The 25807-nt window shown below is 41.9% G+C and overlaps 2 protein-coding genes across 18 annotated transcripts in view; both read left to right on the forward strand.

Moving 5' to 3' along the window:
• The window catches only part of LOC308062216 (putative G-protein coupled receptor 141), a 28578-nt gene extending 25330 nt beyond the window's left edge, over positions 1 to 3248 (forward strand). For all 8 annotated transcript variants that reach the window (XM_080383365.1, XM_080383358.1, XM_080383364.1 and 5 more), the window contains one exon: positions 1 to 3248. In XM_080383365.1, coding sequence (XP_080239491.1) covers positions 4 to 948 — 945 coding nt within the window. In that variant the 5' untranslated portion in view covers positions 1 to 3 and the 3' untranslated portion in view covers positions 949 to 3248.
• LOC308062218 (putative G-protein coupled receptor 141) lies at positions 232 to 24041 on the forward strand. Of its 10 annotated transcripts, XM_080383368.1 has the most exons (7): positions 232 to 312; positions 15991 to 18312; positions 18467 to 18563; positions 19019 to 19114; positions 20494 to 20599; positions 21559 to 21645; positions 22084 to 22109. In XM_080383368.1, exons 2-6 carry the CDS (start codon positions 18217 to 18219, stop codon positions 21575 to 21577), a joined length of 414 nt encoding a protein of 137 aa, XP_080239494.1. In that variant the 5' UTR covers positions 232 to 312; positions 15991 to 18216; the 3' UTR covers positions 21578 to 21645; positions 22084 to 22109. The 10 variants fall into 10 exon arrangements, with proteins under 10 accessions (XP_080239494.1, XP_080239500.1, XP_080239501.1 ...); XM_080383370.1 differs by lacking the exons at positions 232 to 312; positions 21559 to 21645 and adding an exon at positions 19460 to 19554 and having other exon boundaries at positions 16002 to 18563; positions 22084 to 24041; XM_080383372.1 differs by lacking the exons at positions 232 to 312; positions 21559 to 21645 and adding an exon at positions 19464 to 19554 and having other exon boundaries at positions 16002 to 18563; positions 22084 to 24041.
• The last annotated feature ends 1766 nt before the right edge of the window (positions 24042 to 25807 follow it).

Genomic DNA, 25807 nt, shown 5'->3' on the forward strand with positions numbered 1-25807 from the left:
AACATGTACAAGGAAGATTTCAGGGACATGATTGCAGAGAACAGGAACAGCAGTGACTCCTCTTCTGCCTTCACTCACACCAACACCACGAGTGCCATACTGATCACTGCCTACTCAGTTGCCTTTGCTGGAGGTGGAATTGGGTCCATCACAATGTCATTCGTGCTGGTCAAGATGAACACTCTGTCTGTGACCACTACAGCCATCATTAACCTGGTCGTCGTGCACAGCCTCCTCCTCTTCACCGTGCCCTTCCGTCTGCACTACTATGTCAACAAGAAGTGGGTATTCAAGATGCCACTGTGTAAAATGGTGAGTGCCATGGTGCACATCCACATGTACCTGACCTTCCTATTCTATGTGATCACACTGGTGATCCGGTGGCTCATCTTCTTTCAATGGAAGGACAAAGTGGAGTTCTATAGGAAGCTGCATGCCATCGCGGCGAGTGCTGCCGTGTGGGTCCTTGTCCTGGTGTTTGTGGTGCCGGTCCTGTGCTTTGAGTACGGGCGCTCAGGCTCGTACAATGATACAACGTGCTTTAAGTTCCACAAAGAACTACAGCAGGACAGTGTGAAAGCCTTGAACTACACCATAATTGTAGCTGTCGCCTGCATTACTTGTGTCCTCTTGGGCCTGCAGATTTTCATCCTAGTAAAAGTGGCAAGAAAACTTTCCACCACCCTCTGGTCACACCAGGAGTTCTGGGCCCAGGTGAAAAACTTGATTTTCATCTGCGTCATCATCATTTGCTTCCTTCCCTATCACCTCTTTAGGGCCTACTACATACAGCACGTGAGTGATTTTGACCAGTTAGAAAGCTACAATGAGGTTTTTTTGAGCCTGACTGCCCTCAGCTGCCTGGACCTGCTGTCGTTTGTGCTGAGTGGGAGCCGCCTCTTCAAGCAAAAGGTGGGCATGCTGGGCAGCAAGTTTTCTTGCTGCTAGCATCAACCTCCGGCAGCATGCACGGACCTGGATCTGGGAGGACTTGATGCTGGGCAGGCATGGCAAACCCCCTCCTCAGCAGGCCGGGGCAGGCTCTGGAAAGAGTGGGGCTCTGCACACCTGCTCTCTGAAATAACAGTGCAAATCGCCTCCAGTGTCACACCTGGTCAGCTGGAAGGTTACCTCTGGCATGTCCTCACGGTGCTACCTAGTGAGTTGTGGATGCACCTGGAGGAAAGGGAGGAAAGGGCATGGGCTCTTCTGCCTTACTGTTTTTACATCAAGGTTTGTTAAGTCAAAGGCACTATGGGAGGAGACTCAAGGGAATTTGCAAAGTATGTAGGAACACAAATAGAAAAGCAGTTTTTTATGCAATAAGGCACATATTTTTGAGATGTAAAGATCTAAATAATTTTCCACATACATTTCTTATCCCCCACAAGCTCTCATAAAGTATCAGGAAAGCTACTGTTCCTCCTCAGTTGGTCTGTTCCTTCACTGTAAAGACAAGCATAAACTTCTAAGTGAACTGAATAATTAAACCAACTCTTTAAAAACAAACCAGCAATAAATGGTTATTTCTTAACATATTTTCTCACAATCACCTTTTGGAGATGGTATCACTATGGCAGAAAAGAGTTTTGTTCTCTTCCACATTTTGGAAATGTCTCCAACAACAAAGATTACACATCGTTACTGAAAAGAATGTTGTAAGTTTAAACAAAAAAGCTGTATTTTTACTTACAGAATTGTTCAATTTAAAAAAGATATTTAACAGTGAGGATTATTTTATTTAGATCATTCAGACAGCAGTTGTCTTCTCTTAAAACCTCAAGTATTTTAGGTATCCAAGGTAACAATGCTTTTTTTAATCTTATGTTGATTTTCTGCAATTCTGAAATTTATGACTAATTACAGTATCTTTAGCTTGAATTCAATTCTGTAAATTTAGTACCATGTACGGGTAGGAGGAGTTAAAGTGTTGATGCTTGGATTGGAGGGATGAAAAAAGCTAATAAACCTGGCATAGCTGAAAAGCTTATTATATCTCAGTGAGGCATTGTCAGTTGCTGTCTCTGAACACAGAATTGAATTCCATTAGAAAAAGAGGAAGAAAATCAGCAAAATGATTCTGTGAAAGACATTCAGGCTTTCATACCTCAGTTGCTTTACACTTAGCCCCTGCAGTCCCCCCCCCAAAAAAAAAAAAAAAAGTGTGTGAATCTCTGACTGCTATAACCCAAGACAGCAATCACTGATATATCTTTCTCCTTCTTGTCATCTGCATAAGGTTTTTCATCTAGAGTCAGTGGGACAATATTATAACCATTTGACAAATTAGAGGTTATCAGCTGATTGATTTCCAGTGACAGTCTATGCTCATGATGCTGTTGAAGTCCACCTTTTCATACTTTTGAATCTTTCCATACATTTCTACTTTGCCTTCAACATCTCTTGCACATCGGACAGCAATCAAATAACAATTGGTTGAGCTTGCTGTGCCTGTACAATCTTAGTGCTATGCTCGTTGCTTTAGGTCCCACCAATATGGTTATTTTATAGGATCCCATCTCTTCTATAGCCTTCCTTCCCTGTCTTCCTTCTTGCTTCAAGCTCCTCTATATCTCTCGGGAGGTCTGATCAGGAGAAATTATTTTCAGGTCAGAGTCTGAGTAAAGCTATATGACACCCAAAGTTGGAAATTACTGCAGTTCATAACATAAGCGAGATGTGAGGGTGCTCACGTGGCCCACCCTTGGCAGACAGCCTGGATCACAACATCTGTGAAGACAGAAACGTGAGAGCTTGCAGTGTGTGTGTATCTGAGAAAAAACTCTCTGAGAAGGTGTTCGCCCCAAAAGGATCACTGTAAAGAGGAAGATGACTACCAGCCAGATTCAACAGTAGTTGGGGAACTATGGAGACTTTCATAACATGGAAGGGGTCAGCTCAAAGGAGTAGTTCACTCCTGGTTAATTATGTGTCATTAAGAGAGCAATAAACTTCTCTGATCCAGATTTATTTTAAAACTACACAAAGAACTCAGGTTTTCCCTGTGGCAGGAGAGAAGATGGAAAATGGCACAATGTTTTCCTTCCTCCTATAGCAACATCGTTGGTAGAAGAAAATATCTTGCGTGTGTTCTGTGGGCACTGCATACCTTTGTAACACTATATTATAACCCTTCTGCCATATGACTATGTGCTGAAGTCCTTCCTGCGAAACGCATATGAATGAAAAGCATTTTGTATCTGAATTCAGCAAGACTTGGAGAAAATAAAACATATGTTTACAAACAATACCTCCTCACCATACAGCTTAACCAATGTTGTTCATGTATGTGTTAAAATCACAAGTTGCTTAGTTCTTGTAAAAACACACACATCACGATACCCTGCACCACAGCATCACAAAAACTGCTAGATAATGTGGGGTTTTTTTCCAAATAAATATTTATTCTAATGATGTTATTGTTAACCCAGGATGATAATGAGCAGAAAAAAAGGGGTTGTAATTCGATGTTTAAATTCACGATACTATTCAGCACCAAGTGATGCTTTATATGGGACTGTCTACACAAACTTTACATCTGCCACTTGTCTTTGTGAGCTTTAGCGCCTGGCAGAGGAAGCCTGCCTCCACCCTGAGAGAATGACATCTCCGTGAACACTGGCAGGAACCGCCCTGCCTGGTGGTGACAGAGGTGATGCTTCCAGCAAGGGTGCTGACAGGACTCGCAGGGAGGACCAGTTGCTGCTCCCTCCAGCCTCCCCCTGCTTTTCCCCTCACTGGTGGCTTGCTCTCTCCCACCCTACTGGGCACCCTCCCTGCTCGCTTCCCCCAGGAGGGCTGAGGGGGGCTGCGGAGGGCTGAGGAGGGCTGGAGGTGCTGCCAGGTGATGCCACAGAAGGAGAAGAGTCTGAATAACTCCTGAAAAATAAAGGGTGGACAAGGCCAAAGCAGCATCCAGAATGTAGCCAGGTGGCTCTGTGACAGGGGATGGCAGGGGCAGTGATGAGGAAGTGGGAATACCCAGCTACCATCACCTGCTTGGTCAGAGGCACCATGGGCTTAAAGGAGACCCTGATTTTTCAAACTGGATCACAAAGGATAGTTCTGGATTAGAAAACAACCATGTGAGAACATTAAAAGCTGTATTACAGCAGGACATGGAAGGGATAGGACATGGACAATGTGACAGGGGATGAGGATAGGAGAGCAGAGTATCAGCATGTTTCCACAACACAGTGGCAAGACAGCATAGACTATGTCGCTGGCTTTCATCTCATGTTGCTTATTGAATGCTTAAAGTTGCCAGAAAGTCACTGACAGGAGCAAACTTGCCCTCTGACAGTCCTGTTCTCACTCCCCCACCACTTTACCATAGGGCTGGGGTTCTTCTGCTGAATGGCTTTCAGCTGCATCAGTTCCCTCCCTGCCTCAGCAGGCAGTCACTGAAACAGAGTCAACATAAGGATAAATACAGCAAGACTGCTTTTTGCAGCAGTGCTCATTTGGGGTATTTATCAGACTGTAATACTACTTGTCTAATTCCTTTTAGGATCCAGATCTTTTATTTCCGGGCAGTTTTTCACAGATCCACATCACCTGACATTTCCATGTGTTCCCAAGGACCAGGGTGCCTTAGACTAGAGGTGCTGGTAGGGGAAGAAGGGACCTCCACAGATGCAGGCTAGGAGAGGGGTTTCGGGCATTGATGCTCTTGCCAGGGGTGGGGAGAGAAAAGATGAGTGTGGCAACTCCCAAAGGTGGCAGAGGCAGCAGTGCCTGAATGGAAACCTCAGCAGAGTTGCAGGACTGGACATTTCTGACCCATAAAGTCACTCTTTCTGCTGTTCTCAGAGAAACAGGACTTTGTATGCACCTTCCCTGCTAGTAAACCCTGTGGCTAGGACTTGATTGGAAACAAGGGCTGGTTTCAAAAGTCAAGGGGTCATTAATAAAACATCAGGTTGACCTCCCAGACAGAAACCTCAAAAAATCAAACTAACCTTTCTGGTACTCAGTGAGGTAACTTCCCCCACTTGCAAACAGATGCTTAATAAGCCAGATTTAAACTCAAAGATAAATACCAATAAAGATAATATACAGTATTCATTCCCTGAAGCATTAAGTAACATGTAGTCCTTTTTCCTCTGGCGAGGCAGCAGACAGGCTGGTTGGCTGCTTTCACCTTCAACCAGTAACACTTCCCTCCCTCCCAGTAACACCTCCAGTTGAAGACTGCCTGGCTGGTTTTGCTCCTTCGCTGTAGCAGCTGTGCCCTCACTGAATTGTGTGCCACCCATGGGTGGCTGGGGCTCCCCTGATTCTGAGGTCTTGCTAATGCACATGGTGCAAGTCCCACAGCTGGGAAGGGTAACACACAACCAGCTCGGGGCTCAGCTATCAAATCCACAGGTGACTCCATCCATGGCAAGGTCATAGTCAGGAGGGGCCACATGCCCAATGCCAACAAAAGAGGCAAAACAGATGCTGCACAGAAATTTAGTAGTATCTCCAAATGTTTCATCTGAACCTGGGAAGCAAGACCCTGACTTGTGCTTGGCAGGGGGTGCACGCTAAGGGAAGGACACCTGTGAAAGAGCTCTCAGCCTCTCATCTGTTTTAGAGGTCTACAGCACAGAGAAACACACCACCTGCCTATGGCTGAGGGGGGAGGCATATACTGGTGGTGGCACCATAACCTCTAACAGAAACATGTAAAAATTGCAGATAGGACTTTGTCTTCCCAATGCTTTTCCTCAGCAGATGCAAGACTTCACAGCAGGAGTTGTTGATGAGCACATCAACAGATGCTAGACTCCACTAGTCAGGTGCTACAAAAGCGTGGGAGAAAAGAAGTAAGAAAGGGCAGCAAAGACAGTATCTGCACTGGTGGAAAATCCTGTGGCAGAGAACTTGGAATCATATCCTTGGAGAGGAGAGCCTCACCAGTCGGGAAGCTGCATGCAAAGAAACATGCATGCACGCAAACTCCACGTATATGGAGGCAGACCAATGTTCCCATCCTCTGCTACAGAAGGAGCAGCTGAATCAGGATCTGCTCAAGACACAAAATGTGTCCATACACTAGAAATAGCATCACAAAGTTTCACATCATGAAAAGCAGTTTGTAAGTTAAATTCAGCTTGCAAGAATAAAACTGTGTCTACAGTAAACTGGCCTTCAGAAGTTTAAACCCAAACAGCAGAAAATCACTGTATATTATGATGATACTGTGAAAGTGGCTATTCTAGAACAAAAAATATTAATAATTGGAAATTTGAGTTCTTTCATGAAATGACTGTATCAGTCACATAACTATACTGGGTTTAGGCATTTCAGAAACCAACGTTCGTTTTATTACAACACTGGACAGCATCCTCTACTTGGTCTTCACCTGAAATACCTAACCGTTTTGAGCATTTCACAAAATGTGAACTATTGTCACTGTTGTTCCAGGGGTGAACATCAGGTGTTTCAAATATTAATCCAATGGCACAAAAAATAAAAAACAGCTGCAAATTTTACAAAGTAAAGTTCATCTCACAAGAGTCTTTATTTTAGAAAATATAGTATATAGTTCTCTCTATGATATAATGTGTAGGTTTGAGTAGTTTGGGAAAGAGAAGGAAATAAAACAGTTATTTCTGTTGTCTTTCAAGCTAATAAGTTTTAAAAGCTAGAGATTAGCTGTTTTGCATAATACCTGCCTACTATTTTCTGACATTTTGCAAAATAACTGGAAGTCATTTTGAGAAATGGCTGAAGATTTTAGTAATTTTACAAAATGACTGGTTTCACAATATGACTGTAGCATATGTCAGAAATTGGTGCAAGGGCAGCTGTATGTAACAGGAGGGAGCTGAATCAGATTTCTCTACTTGCTGAGTAATCGATTTCCTGAAGCTGCCTCAGGACTTTGAATTTAAATGTAAAGAACTATACAAAAGGAATAAGAAATGCTCCAAGTACATGATCCCAAAAGCAGAGTATTGTGCAGCTATTGCTGAAATAAAGATGACAAAACAGAATCCCAAGTCAAAGTCAAGACATAAATACTACCTGCTTATGTAGTAAGTATGGAGAACCTACTCTTTCTGGGTTTTTAACTCTAAGTGTATACATCAGTGCTTTCCCCATTTAGATACACAGCTTTACTGCTAATAAACTCGTTATTTCCCTCATTTCAGATACAAAATTCTACAATGTAGAGACACTGAGAGGCTGATTAAGAGGAGGCAGACAAAAGAGGAATCTCCCACATATTACATAAGCATTGAGGACACATGTGGTACCATCAAAAAAGCATATATGGCTACTGGCCACGGTGGCCACAACTGTCATGAAACACTTGTTGTCTCAGTATGCAAACATCACCAGAAATGCTGTTAAGCACTTCAAATCCTTCTGTGTAGTGTGCCAAGAAAAGAGAAGGCACCACTTGGAATGGTTTTCTGGGTGGTCTGTTCTGAACAAGGAGCACTTAGCACAGGGGCAAGTTGACTTTATCAATATACAGTCCATGTGTCTAGGCAGCCTCAAGTGGATAATGGTGTACCAGGGCTGCATCACCAAGTTTTGAGTTCTTCAGCCACTTATATCAAAAAAAGCAGCTGAGGTAGCTCTACAGCTTGACATCTTTCTCAGTTTTGGAGCCCCTGTTGTATCACAGGGTCATGACGGAACAGAATTCATTACCCAATTCACGCCAGATCTGAAGTATTTCTGGCCTCAGCTCAGCCTGGTGCATGGAAAACCAGGGCACTCCCAAAGCCAAGAACTAGCAGCGCATCCAAACAGTGATATTAAGAAGATGGTCGTGAAGTGGATGGCAGACAATAATTTGTGGGACTGGTCTATGGGAATATGCTTTGTGTAGGTTGCTAAGAATTCAGCTCACCACTCGGGAATAAACCGCACCATATTCAGCTCTGTTTGGAGCAGATCCCAGGTGTGGGTTCACCTCAACCTCTTCCATTGGGTATCATCAACTGTGTGATGACTGAGGAGGACCTGGTCTCCATGCTAACCACCCCTGCTGCATCAGCTCTCCCCACAGCCTGTAAAGCTCCAGAGGGCCCCACCAGTATTGCCACTAAAGCTGAAGCTGCAACAGAACCTGCACCTGGGTCTCCATCAGGTGAAATTCACCCATAACCTCAGAAACTTCCACCTACACAGACCATACAGACCCATAGCCTTTTGCCACCAGAGTCCATAGCCAGTGGACAACAACTAACTTCCCCAAACTCCAAAGCTGACCTCTGTTTTCATCAACAGGATGAAGGAGCATGGACAGACCAGGCTGACCAGGTAGAACAAAGTGGGTTGACATCTGAGAGGGGAAGGCATGGCCAAGTCAACAACCAACTGGCAGCAGTGGGGACAATGTGACTGTCCCCAAGACAGATCAGCAAGCAAGTTGACTGAAAAGTTACAGAGTAAAATGGAAGTGTCAACAGCCCTTGTCACCATTGTCTCAATCGTGAAAATAATTGTGAGCTCAGTCGGGAAAAATGCTGTTTTATGTCTTCTACTCAATCTTATATTTTGAGCTTACATTGCTTTTAATGAATTTACATGTGCAAATTAACGTTTCAAGTTATTTTTCCAACATTAAGTTAAAAAGTAAGAAATAATAGTTCATTAATTTACCAGTCTGCTTGTCTGGAAGAGAGGAAGGGGTGAGGGAAAGAAGATACTGTTTTCTTTGGTGGAAACTGAACCACCTTAGCCTACCAACACAAAGTCCCGCTTCTTCCTTGTCAATGATTACTGTTCCATGATAATATATAATCTTGATATTGTTTATGTCACCCTGCCATACTGAAGAAATTAGAAATTGATATACTTTGGCTTTGTATTGACTTTAATATATATGTCTTTCACTGCATGCATTTAATTTCATTAGGGAGCAGAGTTAATTAGCGTAGCTGTTTCTCATTACTAGTGTAACCCATATATATGCACAGTCTCATTAGCTCTGCTGTTATCTCCTCCGTATGCGATCTTGTAATAAATAAAGAGGCAATTTACTGAAGCCTGCCCTGATATTCAAGAATAGATGCTCCTTTCAGGGCTGCTAAGTGTGTATTCCACACTTCCACACATTTTACTTTGTCTCAACAATAATCAACCTGTAAACTCAATCACAAATAAAAGAACAAAAAATAATCACCCATGAAACTGAAGTTCTCATTCTGTCCACCACTAACAGCAGACTGCAAACACAAGCTGATGCTCTTTCACTGAGCAGTATCAATGCTCAGACGATTAAGCAATTCGAAACGCTGAGCCTTCTCAGGTGTGTAAGGAGAGATGGAGCTCTTTGTAATGCAGCAGTGGGGTGTGGAAGATAAACAAGGCTGGTAAACACCACCAGCAAACTTTTCACCCCAGTGAATGTGAAATACAGGAAGCAGCAAAATTACAAGAACAGATGAAAAACATGACAAGCAAAATTAGACAACAGGCAGTTATGTCACGGCGAAATAACTAAAGCCAAGCTGTGAGACAAAAATGAAACTGCAAGAAAAACCTCAGCTGTTCCTTGGTTAAACACCCCAAACTGGTCACTCGTGGGCATATTTAACCATACAACCAAATGAAAAAGGTGGTAATGGGGGCACATGGAAAAATACAGCATGTGAAATACATCACCATAACAACACCTTTTACAAAAGTGTGTAGGAGTGTGAAATCACTGCAGTTACTGGTGGAGTGAAAATGAGAAAAATAATAATTATGTTGGACCAAAGTGGTTTCACGTCACCCTCAATATCAGGGGATATTTTTGCTATAACAGGAAAAAACTGAGCTGATAAAATAATAGCAAGGACAAAATCTTGTTCTGGAGGTCAGAATGTGTGTAGGAGCAAATGGCAATTTAGATTTGTGTTATTAAATGTTCCACATGATTGCTGCAAGTTGGTTACTATATTTAGTAACCAGATTTAGTAACTTGAACCTCCACAAAGCTCTGAATCTGAGGTAAAGATGTGGAAAGCAGGCTCACCTCTGTTGTATTAAGATGAGTTAAAAATCACAGAATCATAGGAAAAAATGGGTTGTAAGAGATCTCCCGAGGTCATCTAGTTGTAATCCCTGATCAAAGTTAGATGAGGCTGCCCTGCAGTATGTGATGTTGTGTTTTAAAAATCTTTAAGGACGGAGAATCCAAACACCTCCGCTGGGCTTCTCACCCACAGCCACACCTTTCTCAAATTATTTATTACCTTGTAAGATTCCTGCTGGCTCATTCCCTCAGTCTGCTGAGGTCCCTCTGAACGGCAGCCCTGACCCCCATGCATCACTGCTCCCTCCCGTTTGGTGTTACCCACAAAGCTCTCCTCAGTTACGCAGCTCATGGCAAGGATGTTGAAGGGCATTCAGATCCAGGACTGAGGAGTTTTGCCTCTGTCTGGCTGCCACTTACTCCTGCCTTGTTCTCTTCGGGACGCTTTCAAATCTGTGTTTGCCTCTCACACCTGAGGTCCTTACTCACCTGATACACTCCATCTTCCAGTGACCGAAGTCTTTACAACTCACCCACTCTGCCCCGCTTTCCTCTACAAACAGAAAGAGGGATTTTTGCTACTAGAGACAGAATTTTTTGGAAAATATTAAGTAAGTACAGTCATTACTTAAGTATGGTCCATTCAGATGAAAACTGCACCCTGGAAATATTTTTTCTGGATTAATCCATATTCTAGAAAAGCTTTCTCAATATACTCTTTTTTTTCTCTCCCCCCGCCAAACAAAAGCTTTCATCTTGAAAAGATTCATATTTAGTTATATTTTCAGAATATTTCAACTGTTTGCTTCAAAATTGTGTTTTTCCTTTCTGTACTGGGTCTGGCTGGGATGGAGTTGATTTTCTCCATAGCAGCCCATATGGTGCTGTGGTTTAGATTAGTGACCAGAACAGAGTTGATAATACAGCAGTGTTTTAGCTGTTGCTGAGCCATCCTTGCATAGTGCGGAGGCTTTTTCTGGTTTTCCAGTCTGTCCCTCTAGCCAGTGGATTGGGGAGGACAGGAGGTGGAGAAGGGATGCAGCTGAAACAGACCTGAACCGACCAGAAGGATATTTCATAGCAGGTAGCATCACCCTCAGCAGTAAAGCTGGGGAGGAGTTTTTTCTAAGTAGCCATTGCTCGGAGACTGATTTGGCATCCAGCTACTGGTGGTGAGTGATGATTGCTTTTGCATCACTTAATTATCCCCCCTCACCCTCTTGCTTTCACTTATTAACCTGTCTTTATCTTGACCCCTGGGTTTTCTTCTGTCTTTTGCCTTTCCAGTTCTCTCTCTCATCCCTCTGGGGGAACTGATGGAGTGATTGGGTGGGGGCTTAGCCAAGGGCAACCCACCATACTTCAAAACCTAAGCTACATTTTTAAAGGAGTTAAAAGGCTGTAGAGTTCCTTAAATTGGTGGTTTGGATTGCACCAAAGAGCTTTAGTTTAGAAAATAAAGTTGGATTTTGGTACAAACTTATTTTTATGCACATTTTTAAATTTGAACATGAAAGCAAGAAATCCCCAAGGCTCAGGCAGGAAAAACCAGTGTTATTTATTCATTTTTTAATCAGGAGGATTTTCAAGTGTCAGGAGGATCTAACAAGCAACTTTTAAATCAGTTAATTTTTAGCTTCTTATAGTAAACAACTGGTTGATGCTGGCTAACAATGGTTTGACACTCATGCCTAAAACCATGCTTAGTGAAAAAGAAGAAAGAGAATTACTTGTCTCTTTCACTGTCTTCCTTTGAACTGAGGACATAATGCCTGGATTTATTTTTGACAGTTTACATCTTCTGATGCAAAGGAACAAAATTTCAAATTTTTGAACATAACTTTGAATTTTTAGATGAATTAAGCCTTCAGCCTTCCGGATATGCTTATTTCTACTATAATTATTTCTGCTATATTGTACATTGAAAATGTACAATTAAAACACATAAATCTATGTAACTTTGAAACTTGTAAGTAAACTACCTCCCTGATTCTCGTCTGCACTTTAGATCAGATTATTAATCATATTAAAGGCAACTTTTTCTCTAAGTTTTAAATAAAACAAATCTCCAAAGAGCTCAGGATTTACTTAGCAGAAAAGCAGGACCTCTTGAAATGAAAAACTTCCCCTGAGCTTATTTCTCGTAGTGAGTAAATAGCTGCTGGAGGGATGGACGTTAACTGTGGTTGGAGTAAGTAAATCAGTGTGGAACCTGGATCGGGGAAAATCTCCTCATGCAGCTGTGTGCTGCTGCAGTTATCCTGCAAGCAAAACACTCTGGGCAGCAAGTCTGTAGTGGGAGTCAGTAATAACCCTGGGGAAACAGCCGCCTGCCCTGCCATCCTTGGAAGGCAGCTGTAGGATGCCAAAGCCAGTACCACCCAGAAGGCTTTTATATGAACAGAGAACGGACCTCCAAATGAGAAAGAAATAGTAGACAAGGCAGAGAAATGCCTGTGCTGGATTTTTGGCTTCTATTTATCTCAAAGGTATACAGAAAACATATGTAAAAGCACTGTGATTTATAAAACCCGAGCTGGTTTGAGGTAGTCTGATGATCTCCTGTGAAATGCAATCACTTTTTTTTTCTCACAGGTATTTAAAATGGGAGCTGGGCAAGGACTTCAGGCCATTTCAACTATTTCACAGTCCATATGACTGCATTTCCCTCCAGAAAGGTCTGTAACCTCTGAGGTCCTACATGAACAGCCGGCTGACAACGCTGTCGCTGTGCAATAGGAGATTAGTCAGGCAGGTCTGCAAGGGCGCTAGTAGCCCACCAGCTATGATTAAAGAAACATCAGCTTCTCCTTTTAATTATTTCCAGAATGTATATTTACCCTGTGGATGAAGGGCCATACGAGCACTAGCACAGCTGCCTTTTCAGGCTTGCAGCAGCCCAGTCCAGCGTGGGCGCTGCCAAATCCTGCCTTCCACCACATGTGGGCATGGAAGAGGCAGCGTTCTCCTTTCTTTCACTGAGCAACAGCAACCTTACTTTTCCTAGCCCTGACATTCAACTTCATTTTTATTTACCTTTTCCTTTTTAAAATTGTCGAGTGTTTCTCAGCTATTTTACCTAAATCTAAGATCTTTTAAATCCACCTTTTCTAAGCCTTGTTCCTAGGGCTGAGCAGTCTCCTCAATCTCTAAACACCTTGGGGGTTTAATTCCTCCTGTTGGGCTCAAGAGCTACAGTGCTTCCCGCAGTCTGTCCTCTTCATCCATGGGCCTCCGTCTTTCCCCCGACCTTTGGGAAAGAAGTGCATCACTAGCAAGTGTTATATTTGTGCTGGATTGCATGGATTTAAGGCTGTTCCTGGATTGGGAGATGTTCCTCTACTGAATTTTTGGATGAAGAGCAGTAGGTTCTTAATCTCTGCTCCACCATATTTGCTCAGAGAGTTTCAAGCCAGAAGCAGAGATGGGAGAGACTTGTCAGAGCTCAGATATACCAGCCATCCAGTAACGCTTGCACCTCCTGGGAAGTGGAGAAAAAGCACCAGAAAGATTGCTGCCTGTATCCCCAAAGGGAGGTAACTGCTAAATCCTAAACACCCCTTTCTGCTTTTAAAGGTAGCCCTCTCCTAGCTCTCTGAAGCCAAGACTGATTGCCCACAGTGGAACAATATTAGGAATGGAGGGATTTAGTCATTGCTCCTGACACCCTGTCTCCATGCCTCTCTTCAGTTGGCAACTGATGCATTAAAATACCCAAGTTTCTAGCTTGCAAAATGTTGTACTTGTTTGAGTTTCAGTGATTCAAAAATGATTAGAGGTTGAGTACAAGATTTTATAAAGTAACCTTGCATTGCATGTACAGAAATAATTTCCTTCCTGTGTCTTCCGCATTAACAAAGGCTTCTCCCATTCTTTACTGCTAAGAATGGCTGGTGGTTGAAAGAAAAGCAATTAAGTTAATCACTTCATTTCAAATGTTCCCCTCCATCCCATTCTCTTGTTCTACAATCTGTTTTCGTTACAATGGAAAGATAAGTCCAACAGGACTTTGCTAAACAGTCCATTTGGAACCTATCACATATTTCATTTTCAGAGTTAGCTTAAAGTATGTTAATTAGCTGCACGGCCCATCTATGCTTTAGGGTAGAAATGTTCTTACAATTACAGTAATTGCTCAGATCCTTCAACTGAGAAAACAAAGAAACGGTGAAAGCTATTGAATGAATTGATGTAGACAGTTTGATGGTACTTAGAATCATGATCATTTTAATATGAGAACATTTTGATTGGTTGTACGTATTCTCTTTGCCATGGTTGAGAGTATGGGGTATAAACAGACATACGGCATGGCACTCATTTTATTTCATTTCTGAAAACACAATCTATAATGGAAGCACAGAGATTTCCCAATTAGCAAAAAGGCAGCAGAAATGGCATTGTTATGTCCTCTCCCAAATGCTGAATGTGGCTGAATTATTTAGTGATATTTACAATATATATAACGTCAAAGATATTCTCCACTTTTAAAGATATTATTCAATTTAGTGATCAAAAAGCCTTTCTGAGTTGCTTTGGGACATGCTTTCAAGTAATGGCTCTTCACGCTTTAGCAAATAGCAAACCTGGGTAAGATCTAAATAAGAAGAGCGGCTGGTTTATTGACTTATATGTCTTTCCTCTTAAAGGCCATCTTTTGTTTGCTGTAAAGAAAAGCCCTTCTGCAAGGAAGCGGTGGTCACTACTTACTGTTAGCATAGCACTAGAAGGAGCAGAAGTGCTGGCCTGGGTACAAGTCAGAGCATCTGGGGTGATCATTGCTGGCATTGAAGAGATCTGCGACCTCTTCCTGAAAAGAGGGAGAACTGTGTGCTTTGGACCCAAAAGAAACCCGAGACCTAGGGAGAGATCCCAGGAGAGATGCTAATTTTTTGGCCATTAGCAGTTGTCTTTAAACCATTGAGTTTCCAGATCTGATGATGCCAGTGATATTTGTGATTAGAATATAAAATGGCAGCTCTGCCCTGAGAAAAGTGTGGGTCTGTTGGGACTTCTGGGCTTACCGTGGGTGATGCACTGGCCAGCACACAGGTTCATTCCTGGTCACTACTGACATCTCTGAAGAAGTCAACAGAACCTTTTCCAAGGCAGGGCAGTGAGGAGGTATACTTTATATACATGAGCATCTCTCTTTAAATCCTTTCGGATTATTCTTGTCTGCACAACACTTTGCTTCCTAAGCCACTTCTATCACTGAGCATTGCAGAATTGCTTTTTATTCTGTTGTATTTTCTCCTGCAAATGGTGGCCACGCTGTGGACAAGGTACTCTGACAGGGAGTCAGTGTCTGTAAATACAGAACTTAGTCCATTGCACAAACGGCCTCAGCTTTGGAGTTCCCTTTGCTTGTGGATTTGCCCCACTGCAGGTGTTCCAAACCTTAGCCCTGTCTTTTTTTCCAGGGACTTGAAGGAAGTGGCTTCTCTGGTGGCATCCACTAGCTGAAATGTACAGATTTCAAACTCACTCTTGCTTCTCTAAGTGCCTTTGGAAATCCCACAGGAAATGAAATTGGAAGAGTCTGGTAGCCTGCAGCATAGATTTTGTATTCAAATCTCTATTTAGTGTTATAAACCAAAAAAATCGTCTAGTTTCACAACCAGTTCCGTTTCCACCACTGAGAAAAGTATGAAGTGCTACCACTATATATTGGAGATGCTCTAGGTCTTCTGTTTCATATTGATACTTAATTTCTTTTATATTTCAGAATATTTCAGAATTTTATATTTCAGAATCAACGCTGTTGATGTTGACTCCCACTCCCAGTAAGGATAAATGCTAAGCCACTTTTTCTGATTTGCTCATGGGTTTAGGTTCTAAAGAGCTCATATCTAGTGCTTCAAGTTCTCAATAGTTCAAAATCCTCTTTTGTCATTGTTTTTCTAGTAGATACGCTTTTTAGGATGTGTATTTTGATGAAACTGGGTGACAGGCCTCTAAACACCAGAATCATTGAATTATAAACTAATCTCCTGACAAATGCAAACACTTTTTATTTTCAGAGTCCTAGTCCCTGTCTTCTAGTGCTCCCTCTGCGACTCCATCCATAACACGAGGGCTTGCCTTTCTTCCAGAAAAACAGGACATTTTCCTCAGTCAAGGTAAGGCTCATTTTTGTGGGAGATGGTCACAAAGACACAGTTGCAAGATATCTGGGAGTTTAAGACCAAGGGGAATTTGGAAAATCAACCCAAACCCAGAAAATAACCCCAAAACAACCTCTCCACCCCACCCTGAAAGCACCACCTCTGTGTTTTGGGCACTCTCCATGCCATCTGAAACTCACTGAAAATTCCTATTGATGCAATGAGGATCTCTGCTTTCCTGCATAAATTAATGTGTTTATGTGTTTTCTTTCTAATTGCTTTTTAGTTTAACAAACATTAAGCCTTGCCCAACTCTGTGTCAAGCAAACATTTTTTGCAGTGATCTGAATCACTGCAGAGGCTTGTTGATTCTGCAGGTTAGTCAGGAAAGACAACTTTGGGCTCTGTGGTTGTGACTGTATTTATCAAGCAGGAGAACATGAGAAACAGGCTAAAGTAGCTTCATTTGGGTCCATCCCTAGAAACACAGACCTCTGGAAAAGACTGTGGGACTGAAAATGAAAAGGGATTAAGTTTGACAAGGAGGATGGGTGGCGGTGTGTTCAAGAAGAAAGGAAAGCATTTGGGACCAGCAAAAGATTAAGCTATCAGTGCCAGATGCTTGGCTCACATGTGGTTCTTTGCAGCTGTTCCCAAGTGCTTTAAAGCCACCATTATAAATTTTCTGGAATAACCTAAAGCAGCAACAACTGTAATTGCCTCTACAGGTGTTGGAGGGCAACGAGACCAAATAGTAGGATATAACTACTTCATAAATCTTCTAACTTTCTACTAACCTGGTATGTACCTACACAGGAAAATAATGGCAAGTTCCTGAACTTGTAATAATAAATCTCATGTCCCTGCATCAAACCCAAGAAATAACAGTTTTGTTTCAAAAGACAAGTCATAGCCTGCCTGTGATATACTCCTCCAAATTCCACCACAGAAACCCATGATACAGTACTTCTACTTATATAAAGCATAATGTCTACTTTTGAGGCATAATAAATAAGTATGCCTGAGGCAACTATATATTATTGTTTCTAACAGACAGAGAAGCCAGATATGTTCTTCCATCCCAACGAACAAGGCCTAAGAAACCTCTCAGCAAATCTGTAGCCAAATAAGTAAATTAATCCAAGAATCTCAAATCTCCTGCTAAGTTTGTTGACCACTTACAGGCTGAAGTTATTAAATTCTTCATGCTGCATTGGTGGGTGGGATTGGCAAGTTAAGGGATTATCCTTCAAGTTCACTAACCATGGAGTATGATTTTCTCACTTTTCAGAACCTGTGACTCACATCTAATGGAGTGGGAGTGAGGCAGCAAGAGCTGTGATTGCATCTGCAGTCACAGGAAAAGCAGGATGTTAAAACATAGCACAGGTCTTCCCTGTTTTACTGTTGTTTATGACTGGCCTGGACATAGCTTAGTTCTTGTAAGTAACTAGCAACAGTGGGTTTAATATTAATAAATAATTGAAATTATCAGCAATTATGACCCTAGGTTGGAAGTGGCTCAAATTGAAATCCTACCCAGTCACATGAAGTAGCACAGTTTTATGTACTTTTTCTCTTTTTTTGGTTGGTGGTTTTTTTTTTTTTTTTTTTTTGTGGGTTTTCTCCTTTTCTTGTCCTTTTTGATTATTTTTTTGTCTCCTGGGATTTCCTGCATCAGCCCTTTCCTTGGTGCTGTGCCATGGGCAGGCAGGATCCAGCCTCACTGTGCCATCCCATTGCTCCTAAACAAAAAGAAGCTCTTGAGTTCAGACGTGAATCCTTGATTGCTATTATGCTGGCAAGTAAACATAACATTTTCTTATGAAATGACACCGAAAGCAGAAGAAATTATGTAGAAATGAAATTAAATCAAGAACTTAGAGTTTTACTGTGAGTCTAGCCCCTGCTTAAAGGTGCTCCACTACACCCATGCATGGACACAGTCAGTGACACTTCCACAAGACTCATCCTGTCTCTGAATATCCAACAGGACTTGTTTCTCTTCTTTCAACTATTGCTTCTTCTGTTTGATTTTCTCTTCTTAATAATCTAAACGTTCATGTTTTTTCTTTGTCTTCGCTTTCCCCCAGTGTTGAACCGGACCTGCCCCATTCTTTCCTTCCTTAAAATCTATCTGTGATGTTAGTTCTCACGTGGATCTCTGATGTCTACCTATACATTTCTGTTTCAACCTTTATTTGCACCACTGGTCAAAGCAAACTATGTGCTGATGAAGTAAGAAGCAAAAGCAAGATCTTTGAAAAGTCATTTGAACAAGCTGATATGACTCAATTTCCTTCTATGTTCAAATGAAAAACTAACCTAAAGTGTAAGACCTGGATTACAGGGTTGAGTGATTTATTTTTTTTCTTTTTCTTTTTTGTAACAGAAGAACGTGAAGATGAAAAGTTTACATGCTGAACAGCTTCAATGTACAACCTCTAAGGAACATTTTGAGGAGAAGACTTTGTTGACAACACTCAGAGGTATGAAATATCAATTGAGAAGTTCGGTTTCTGACTCCCAGGAGTTGTGGTGTCAGCCAACAGCGGTCTCCCCAAGGTGACCAGAATTACCTATGCAACACCTTTGCAGGGTTTTTTTTTGCATCACTTTACATCCAAAGAGCTCATATTGGACTCAAACCAGGTAGAAGAGTGCAAAAAATTCACCTTATAGCCTGATTCGGCTCTTTCTGGGGTGCTGGCTGTCACATAGCAACCATTTCAGGAATGCAATTTCTTCATGTCTCTTCTGCATAATTACTTGGTCACTCAAGCTTTGCAGATCACTTCAGGTCTTGTGGACATAGCACAGGGCTGCAGGCTTTTCTCTGCTTTACCCAGAAGCTGTGGATGTAGTTTCACAATCACTCCAACCCATCGAAACCATCTGTGTCTGACACTCAGGCTGTTCCCTACCTTCTTCTGCATTTCTGCAGAACCAGCTGATCATTCCACCATCCAAACACCATTGCTACCATGTCAGGCAGCAGCCTGTCCTTATGTGGGATTAAGAGATGCTGGAACCATATCTGGTGAGTACCCTTACCCACATAGCTGTCTTCCTTCAGTGCTCTGTTTGTGGAAGCAATTGCACATTTCTCTTACCCCAAGCCCATGAGTCTAAGCAGTCTCCAAAATGGGCATCTCTCCTGTTCTGAATCCTGGTCTAGTTGAGTCGGTAATAGCTCCCTCAAAGCTTTCAGAGTTTATCCTGAGAATGCCTCACAGACTGCTGTCTCCGCATTCTTGCCTACCCTCACAACCCTTTCTGCTTCTTTCCCTGATGAAGCATCCTTGTTTTTTTGAGTCTTTGTATTTATTTACTTCTAATAGTTCTCTTTCACATCTTGTTCTTCCTAATAACTGTACTTAATAAGAAAGAAGCCTCTTGGAGGGATCCATCCTCACACGCACAGCAGGGGATGATCACAGGATGGCAGCAACAGTGTTAGTTCAGCCCTGCTGGAACATGGTATTTATGTTACTGCTCACAAAACCTTGTGTTGTCCTTTCATGTTTGAGTACTGATGACTCTGGGGGTGGTCTAAAATGCTAATTGAAAAATAAGCTGGCTAACACTTTTCTGTTTAATTTCTAGTCAAGAAACTGTTTTTTAATATCTGCAAGAGCCTGGACTCAATGCTTTCCTCTTTTTGGTGAGCTACCTTGTGCTAACAATATGGTTTAGGATCAGCATTCACGCCTGTGGTTCAGGCACTATCTTCAACCACCACCGGCCTCTGCATGTCTTTTTTTAACAGCAGGAACTCTTAAGTCACTTTTTATATATGCCTGAAGCTTATTTTACTTAAAATATTTTAACAGCGAGCAGTCTCCTCTGAATTCTTGAAGATCCAATAGCATGTTAGAGTGGAATCTTTTGTTAACTCTGCTGAAGGCTTTGTCACTCTGGAACATTTAGCTTAGTTATTAAACATAGAATCATAGAATCATTCAGGCTGGAAACGACCTTTAAGATCAAGTCCAACCATTAAGGGGAAACGTGCTTTTATAATGAAAAATCCTCTGCTTAGCTGAAGATCTCTTTATTTGATCAGTGGCACTTTTTACTTGCTTAGTAGCAAACCCTGGTAACTTCTAGTAGTTGTACAGCTCAGGGAATCACTGCTCATCGGAGCTTTGAGGCTGCCCAAAGTGTGGGCAGAAGTAGTCCAGTAGTCCTGGTGGGTGAGTCCATCCTACAGTCTGAGGTCCGAGCACAGCAATGGTCTCTGACAGCTCAGCAGCTTTTCAGCAGTTTTCTCTGCACGAACAAAATCATATAAGTTGTTGAACGTATGTGATTGCTATCACAGTGGCGGGGGTGGGTGGGGGGGGGGGGGGGGGGGGGAAGACTTGTGCCTTCCTGTATGTGGGCTGAGAAAACTTTCAACCCTTCTTGGTCAAACAGTAACACCAAAGGCTCCTTTTTTCTTGCTGGTTATATGTGCCATATGCTATGGATGGGTGAAATGGCAAAGAAGAAGGAGGGAGTTACAAAAAAAGGAGATTATAAGGTAAAATTTTAGTATTTTATTTCTATAAACAGTGAAAAACATAATCTATTTCTGAGTAATATAAAATGTTGGCATCTAGGCTGTAATTATGCTGTTTATAACAACAAAAAAGATTGTACCTTCTTAAAGCCAGCTTGAAATATTAACAGTTTACATTGGAAAATGAATTTCTGCCAAGAGCAGAAAGTCATCTTCTGAAAACTTGTAAAACTTTTCTTATAGCAAAGTGTCTGAGAAAGCAAATTTATCATGCCTGTCTCAGGAATATTGGGTGGTGGATATGTGCTTTTAGCCATTTAAATGCTTCTAAGATCATGCATTTTAAAAGGGAGTGAACAGAAAGGTTTACATCAGTCTTGGAAACAACACTCCAATGGCCTTCTAAAGATGCTTTTCCTGATCTTCTTCCTTTCCTTATAAAGAATAAATAAATAAATTAAAAATTACTTCATAAGTAAGTTTTCCTGAAAATGTTTCACAATTGCAGCCTATCATTTTACAGATGAGTGCAAGTAAATTAAGAATTGCTGATTAAAACTAGTTTATTGATTTCAAATTGCAAAGGAATCAGAGAGAGAAGGCACTGCTTTTTTAAGTGATCATTTTCCAGCTTTTACTTTGGTTTTTTTTTGAAACTTTTTGCAAGATAAGGACAAATTTCATTACCAAAGTATGCAAGTACGCTGCATGCTGTTCCCATTTACTTGTTCAGAATTATATACAGAAGTATACTTGTATGCAAGCCCAAACAACAGAACAGTCCATATTTTGCCTTAAGTCTAAATGAGAACGCAGCTGTGTTGCTACGTTCAACAAGTGCCAATAGGATTATATCTTTCAGAAGATTGTTCTTAAATGAATTTTTAGCTTTTCCTCACTTTTGATAGTAGAGTAGCTCAGGTGAAAAAGACTTGGAGCTGAAGCAAGAAGCAATGGAATTTTCATAATTTTATTTTCAGTGTGCTCTATGCATCTTGAAACTGAAACTGTTGCTGCCTTACGGGTGTCCTACATCCATCCAGCAAGATGCTAAAAAGAGGGCTCAGGTGTCTTCATAAAGTATCCACAAATTATAAGTACAACCTCTTCACATTTCAGTATTTTTTCCACCTCCAATTTTAGCTTTATGAGTGCAGATTGAACTTGTATAATTGATAAACAGAGTCTTGGCTATTTTAAAATGGCTGAATCTCGAGGCAAATAATAATGATAAAAATTCCTAGAATGCAGCTTAGTAAATTAAAAATTCATTCATAATTATAGAAAATGTGAAATATAAAGAACACTGAGAGGGAAGAGTTATTGTTGTCATATACAGCATGACAGTAGCTATAATGTTGTATATATACTACATGGGACAACATCATTTCCAACACAATTCAGTAAAATGTCCCTTCATGAATCTGTGACATTCCACAGTTAACAATAAAGGAAGCAACAAAAAAAATGTGTCTATTTTGACTATTTCCATTTTTCACTTTCAGTAAGCTTTGAAAGAGAAGCTGAAGATGATTCCGAACAGCAGCATAACCCAGCAGATCTACTCCTCCAATGACACGCTGCCAGACACCTCAGAGAGGCTCCGCACCATTCTCATAGCCCTGTACCTCATCAACCTGGCCGGCGGCACCCTTGGGGTCATCATGATGTCCCATCAGTTGTTTCAAAGACGATCGCAATCTGTGATGACCATTATCATCATCAGCCTTCTGGTGCTGCATACCTTGATGCTACTCAGCGTCCCCTTCCGCCTCAGCTATTACATTTTACAGGAATGGAAATTTGGGAGGTTCACCTGTAAGCTAGCAAGCGCCATCATCTACCTCCACATGTACACCACCTTCATGTTTTACGTGGCTATCATCATAATACGCCTCCTCCGCCTGGAGTTTAGGAAGTGCTACACCACCACCTGGGTGGGTGCTGTCTGGCTGGTGGGAGCACTGGTGGTCACACCGGTTCTTCTCTCCCACTATGGCACCTCTAAGACGTACAACCCCTCCGAATGCTTTCAGTTCCACAAGGAGATACAAGAGGTGCCCATGGTGATCACAAACTACTGCTTGGCTGGGATTTTGGTGGCAGTTTGTGCTGTGCTGACTGTCATCCAGTTGTCTGTCATCTGTAGACTGGCTGTGAAATACTGGCCTGACATCAACTCCCATGTGGAATTCAGGGCTCAGGCAAAGAGTTTCTTCTTCATCCTGGTAACATTAGTGTGTTTTATGCCTCATCATGTGTTCAGAGTATATTACATCCAAAACTGCCACCTGGACAAAGACCATAAACTCCTTCCATACAACGAAATTTTTTTAGCTTTAACAGCAATGTGCTGCTTGGATATGTTGTGCTTCATAGCAGGAATAGCCCACTGAACTTGCAGCCACCAGGAAATCCAGCTGCAGGGTGTCAGTACCAGCTTTTAGCAGAAATAAAACTGTGTCAGGACCTTGCTGAGCCGGGGAGACTGCTGAGCCGGGGAGACTGCTGAGCCTTCAGCATGGCTGTGTGTGTCTGTAGCATTGTTTGGCTTGCACAGACCAGTAAGATCTATCTTTCAGAAGCTACTGGGTTTTATTTTCTCCCTTGAAGGCAGACACATGGCTCTTACTCTAGTCTTTGACCTAAGAGTCATGCCCTGAAGCTTTAACAAGACTTTCCTCAGCTGTCCGTCTCTAACAATTACAGCACGAGCATCCGTTCCTTTCTATTTTTCCCTCAAAGTATCTCAGTAACAACAACCCACTGTGTCCAATAAGTTGTCCACTCTGAAGGTTTAATGACTTTTTCTGGAAGTTGTGATACTGAGGGGAAGAGAGAGAAGAAAGAAATTCTCTTACAGGATGTTTGTACTAGTGATTTTAGATAGCAAGGACATAGACTTTGTTCAAATAAAAAGTATTCAAGGCACGAAACAGGGTATGAATGAAATACTGTAGTAACATATTCCAGCAGAATCCTTTTCTTTGCTTATACAAATATTAAATTAAATTATATGAAAAATCTTATCACTCTCACAAGTTCACCTTCACTTCATTTCAAAACCACAAGCAGCTCACTGAATTGTGGTAATCACATGTATAGAGCAAGTGAGAGCGGAACGGGCCACAGCTTTCAAAACTTCTGCCTTGTGTCACTCCCCTGTCAGGGCTGGATCTGTGGCTGTTATCCCTTAGGTCAATTCTAGCCAAAGAAATACAAGTTAATGTGGTCCTATAACTGGATCTGGAATTCAGATCAAGGGGTCTGTTCCTTTACTGGCGGATCAGCTGCTCTCTAGGAGAGGGAGATATTTTATCAGCCTTCAAAAAAAACTTTGATGTCTGGTCACTTTCAGTTGCTTGTTGATTTATTATCAGATACCATATTTTTTCCATTTGCCCATCTAACGAAGTAAAACTAGAATAAATTTAACTGAACTGTGTTTAATCAGTTCAACATATGCTCATGTGTGTATACAAACTTGTGCTGGAGTATATATTTTCTCCATTAGACAGATGATATTCTTTGGGTACCACATCCGTTCTGGGAATCTCTGTTTTATCTTCATTACATAATAATCTGTTTCCATGATTGCATTCTGCCTGTTCTTCTCAGTGCAGAAGGTCTACAACCCTTCTGTTGAAGGCCCCACTGTCATTTGCTGCATCCCAACAGCTTGAGGCCAGATTTCTCCCACCCCAGACTCCCAGGAGTCACACGAGGGCACGCTTCCGCCTTCATAGACCTATATTCATAGGCCATAATTTTTAGCCTGACAATCTTTGCTACAGAAGTGCTATGATCCCTGGATTCAAACAGGTCAAAACTTGATTTGGGAGGGTTGAAAAGTTACATCTATCAAGTAATGCTAGTGATGCCTAGAACTGGTGGCATTACTATGAACAAAAAAGCTCACATCTACTTTGTCAATCCTGAATAAATGTTTTTACCTTTACATTTACATAAAAGAACTTTGTTGAAAACTCCTGATGGTTCCAGGATCCTTTCAGCCTCTTCTAAAAACTGAGAGGTGTCCAGAGTACCAGTAGCAAGTCCTGAAGTCTTCTGAAAATCCTGCCCTTGCAGCTTCCTCGAGTGTCACCAGGTCCACTCCTCTTCATTACATGATGTCTGCTCAGCCCATGATTTTCAAAGATGGCAGCTAGAGGTACAATGCAATACAACAGAGGTGAAATGCAAAGGGACAGATGCTAAAATGGGTGAATTATTCCCAAACCAGCAGCTTTTCAAATCCTTCTCCAGGCAGGATGCAGCTCTGGTACTTCAGGAGACACTTGCACCTCTGCCACCTGGAAGAACTGGGGTAGTTGGATCTACCAAAGCCTTGAGAAAAAATGGCAGAGTTGTTGGTGGGGTAATAAGTACATGGTTTTTCCCTTCTGGTTGCTAAACTCCTGTGGCTAAATAAAAAATCTGTTAGTTGAACAAGTGTCCTGTTTCGCTGCCTATTCTCACTGACCAACGTTTCTATTATGACTTACCTGGTAAAAATCAGTCATCTGGTGTTTCTTGTGATTCTGCTGATAATCTAGTGGTCCAGCATAATGGTGTGCAAGTCTGGGAGAGGAAAAGGGAAATTACATGCATGTCCTCAGCTGTGGTAACAAAGCATGCCTTGGCGGCCTTCCCTTGGCTTTTGCTCGACATTTTTTATGTGTGCCTGGCTGTGTACCTTGCTGAAATCACCCTGACCCACTGACTTGCTGGCATGATGCTGAAGCTGTGTTGCTCTTCATAGTTGTCTGGTACCCACTGACTGTTGGCTGTCACTGGACCTGCTGTGCTTGCCTTGCTTGGGTACCACGGGATTGCACGCCGCACTGGGTTGGGTTGGAGTGAACTTTCTTTGTAGCAGCCCAGACAGTGCTGTGTTCTGGATGTGTGGCTAAAACAGTGCTAATAACACACAGTGTCTTGACCACTGCTTGATGCTTGCACAGCATCAAGGCTTGCTTTATTTCCCACATCCTGGTTTCATCTGGGATAGAGGCTTTTTTCTTCTTAGTAGCTGTTGCAATGCAAACTGAGGTAGAAGAAGAGGAAGGGAGGGGATTGACTTTTGTAGTGGTTGTGCAGAGACTGGCTGGGCATTGATCTGCTTGCGGGACATTTTTCTCTTTCCTTCACCTACTAAACTGTCTGTGTCTCAACTAATGAATTTTGCTTTAGTTCTTCCTATCCTCCACTCCATCTTGCTGGGGGTGG

Source organism: Falco punctatus (genome assembly GCF_963210335.1).
Source record: "Falco punctatus genome assembly, chromosome: 4".
Taxonomy (NCBI): domain Eukaryota; kingdom Metazoa; phylum Chordata; class Aves; order Falconiformes; family Falconidae; genus Falco; species Falco punctatus.

Bases quoted from the DNA above. Each gene is read 5' to 3' on its own strand.
- LOC308062218 (XM_080383374.1), top strand. From the start codon at position 22,108: ATGATTCCGAACAGCAGCATAACCCAGCAGATCTACTCCTCCAATGAC.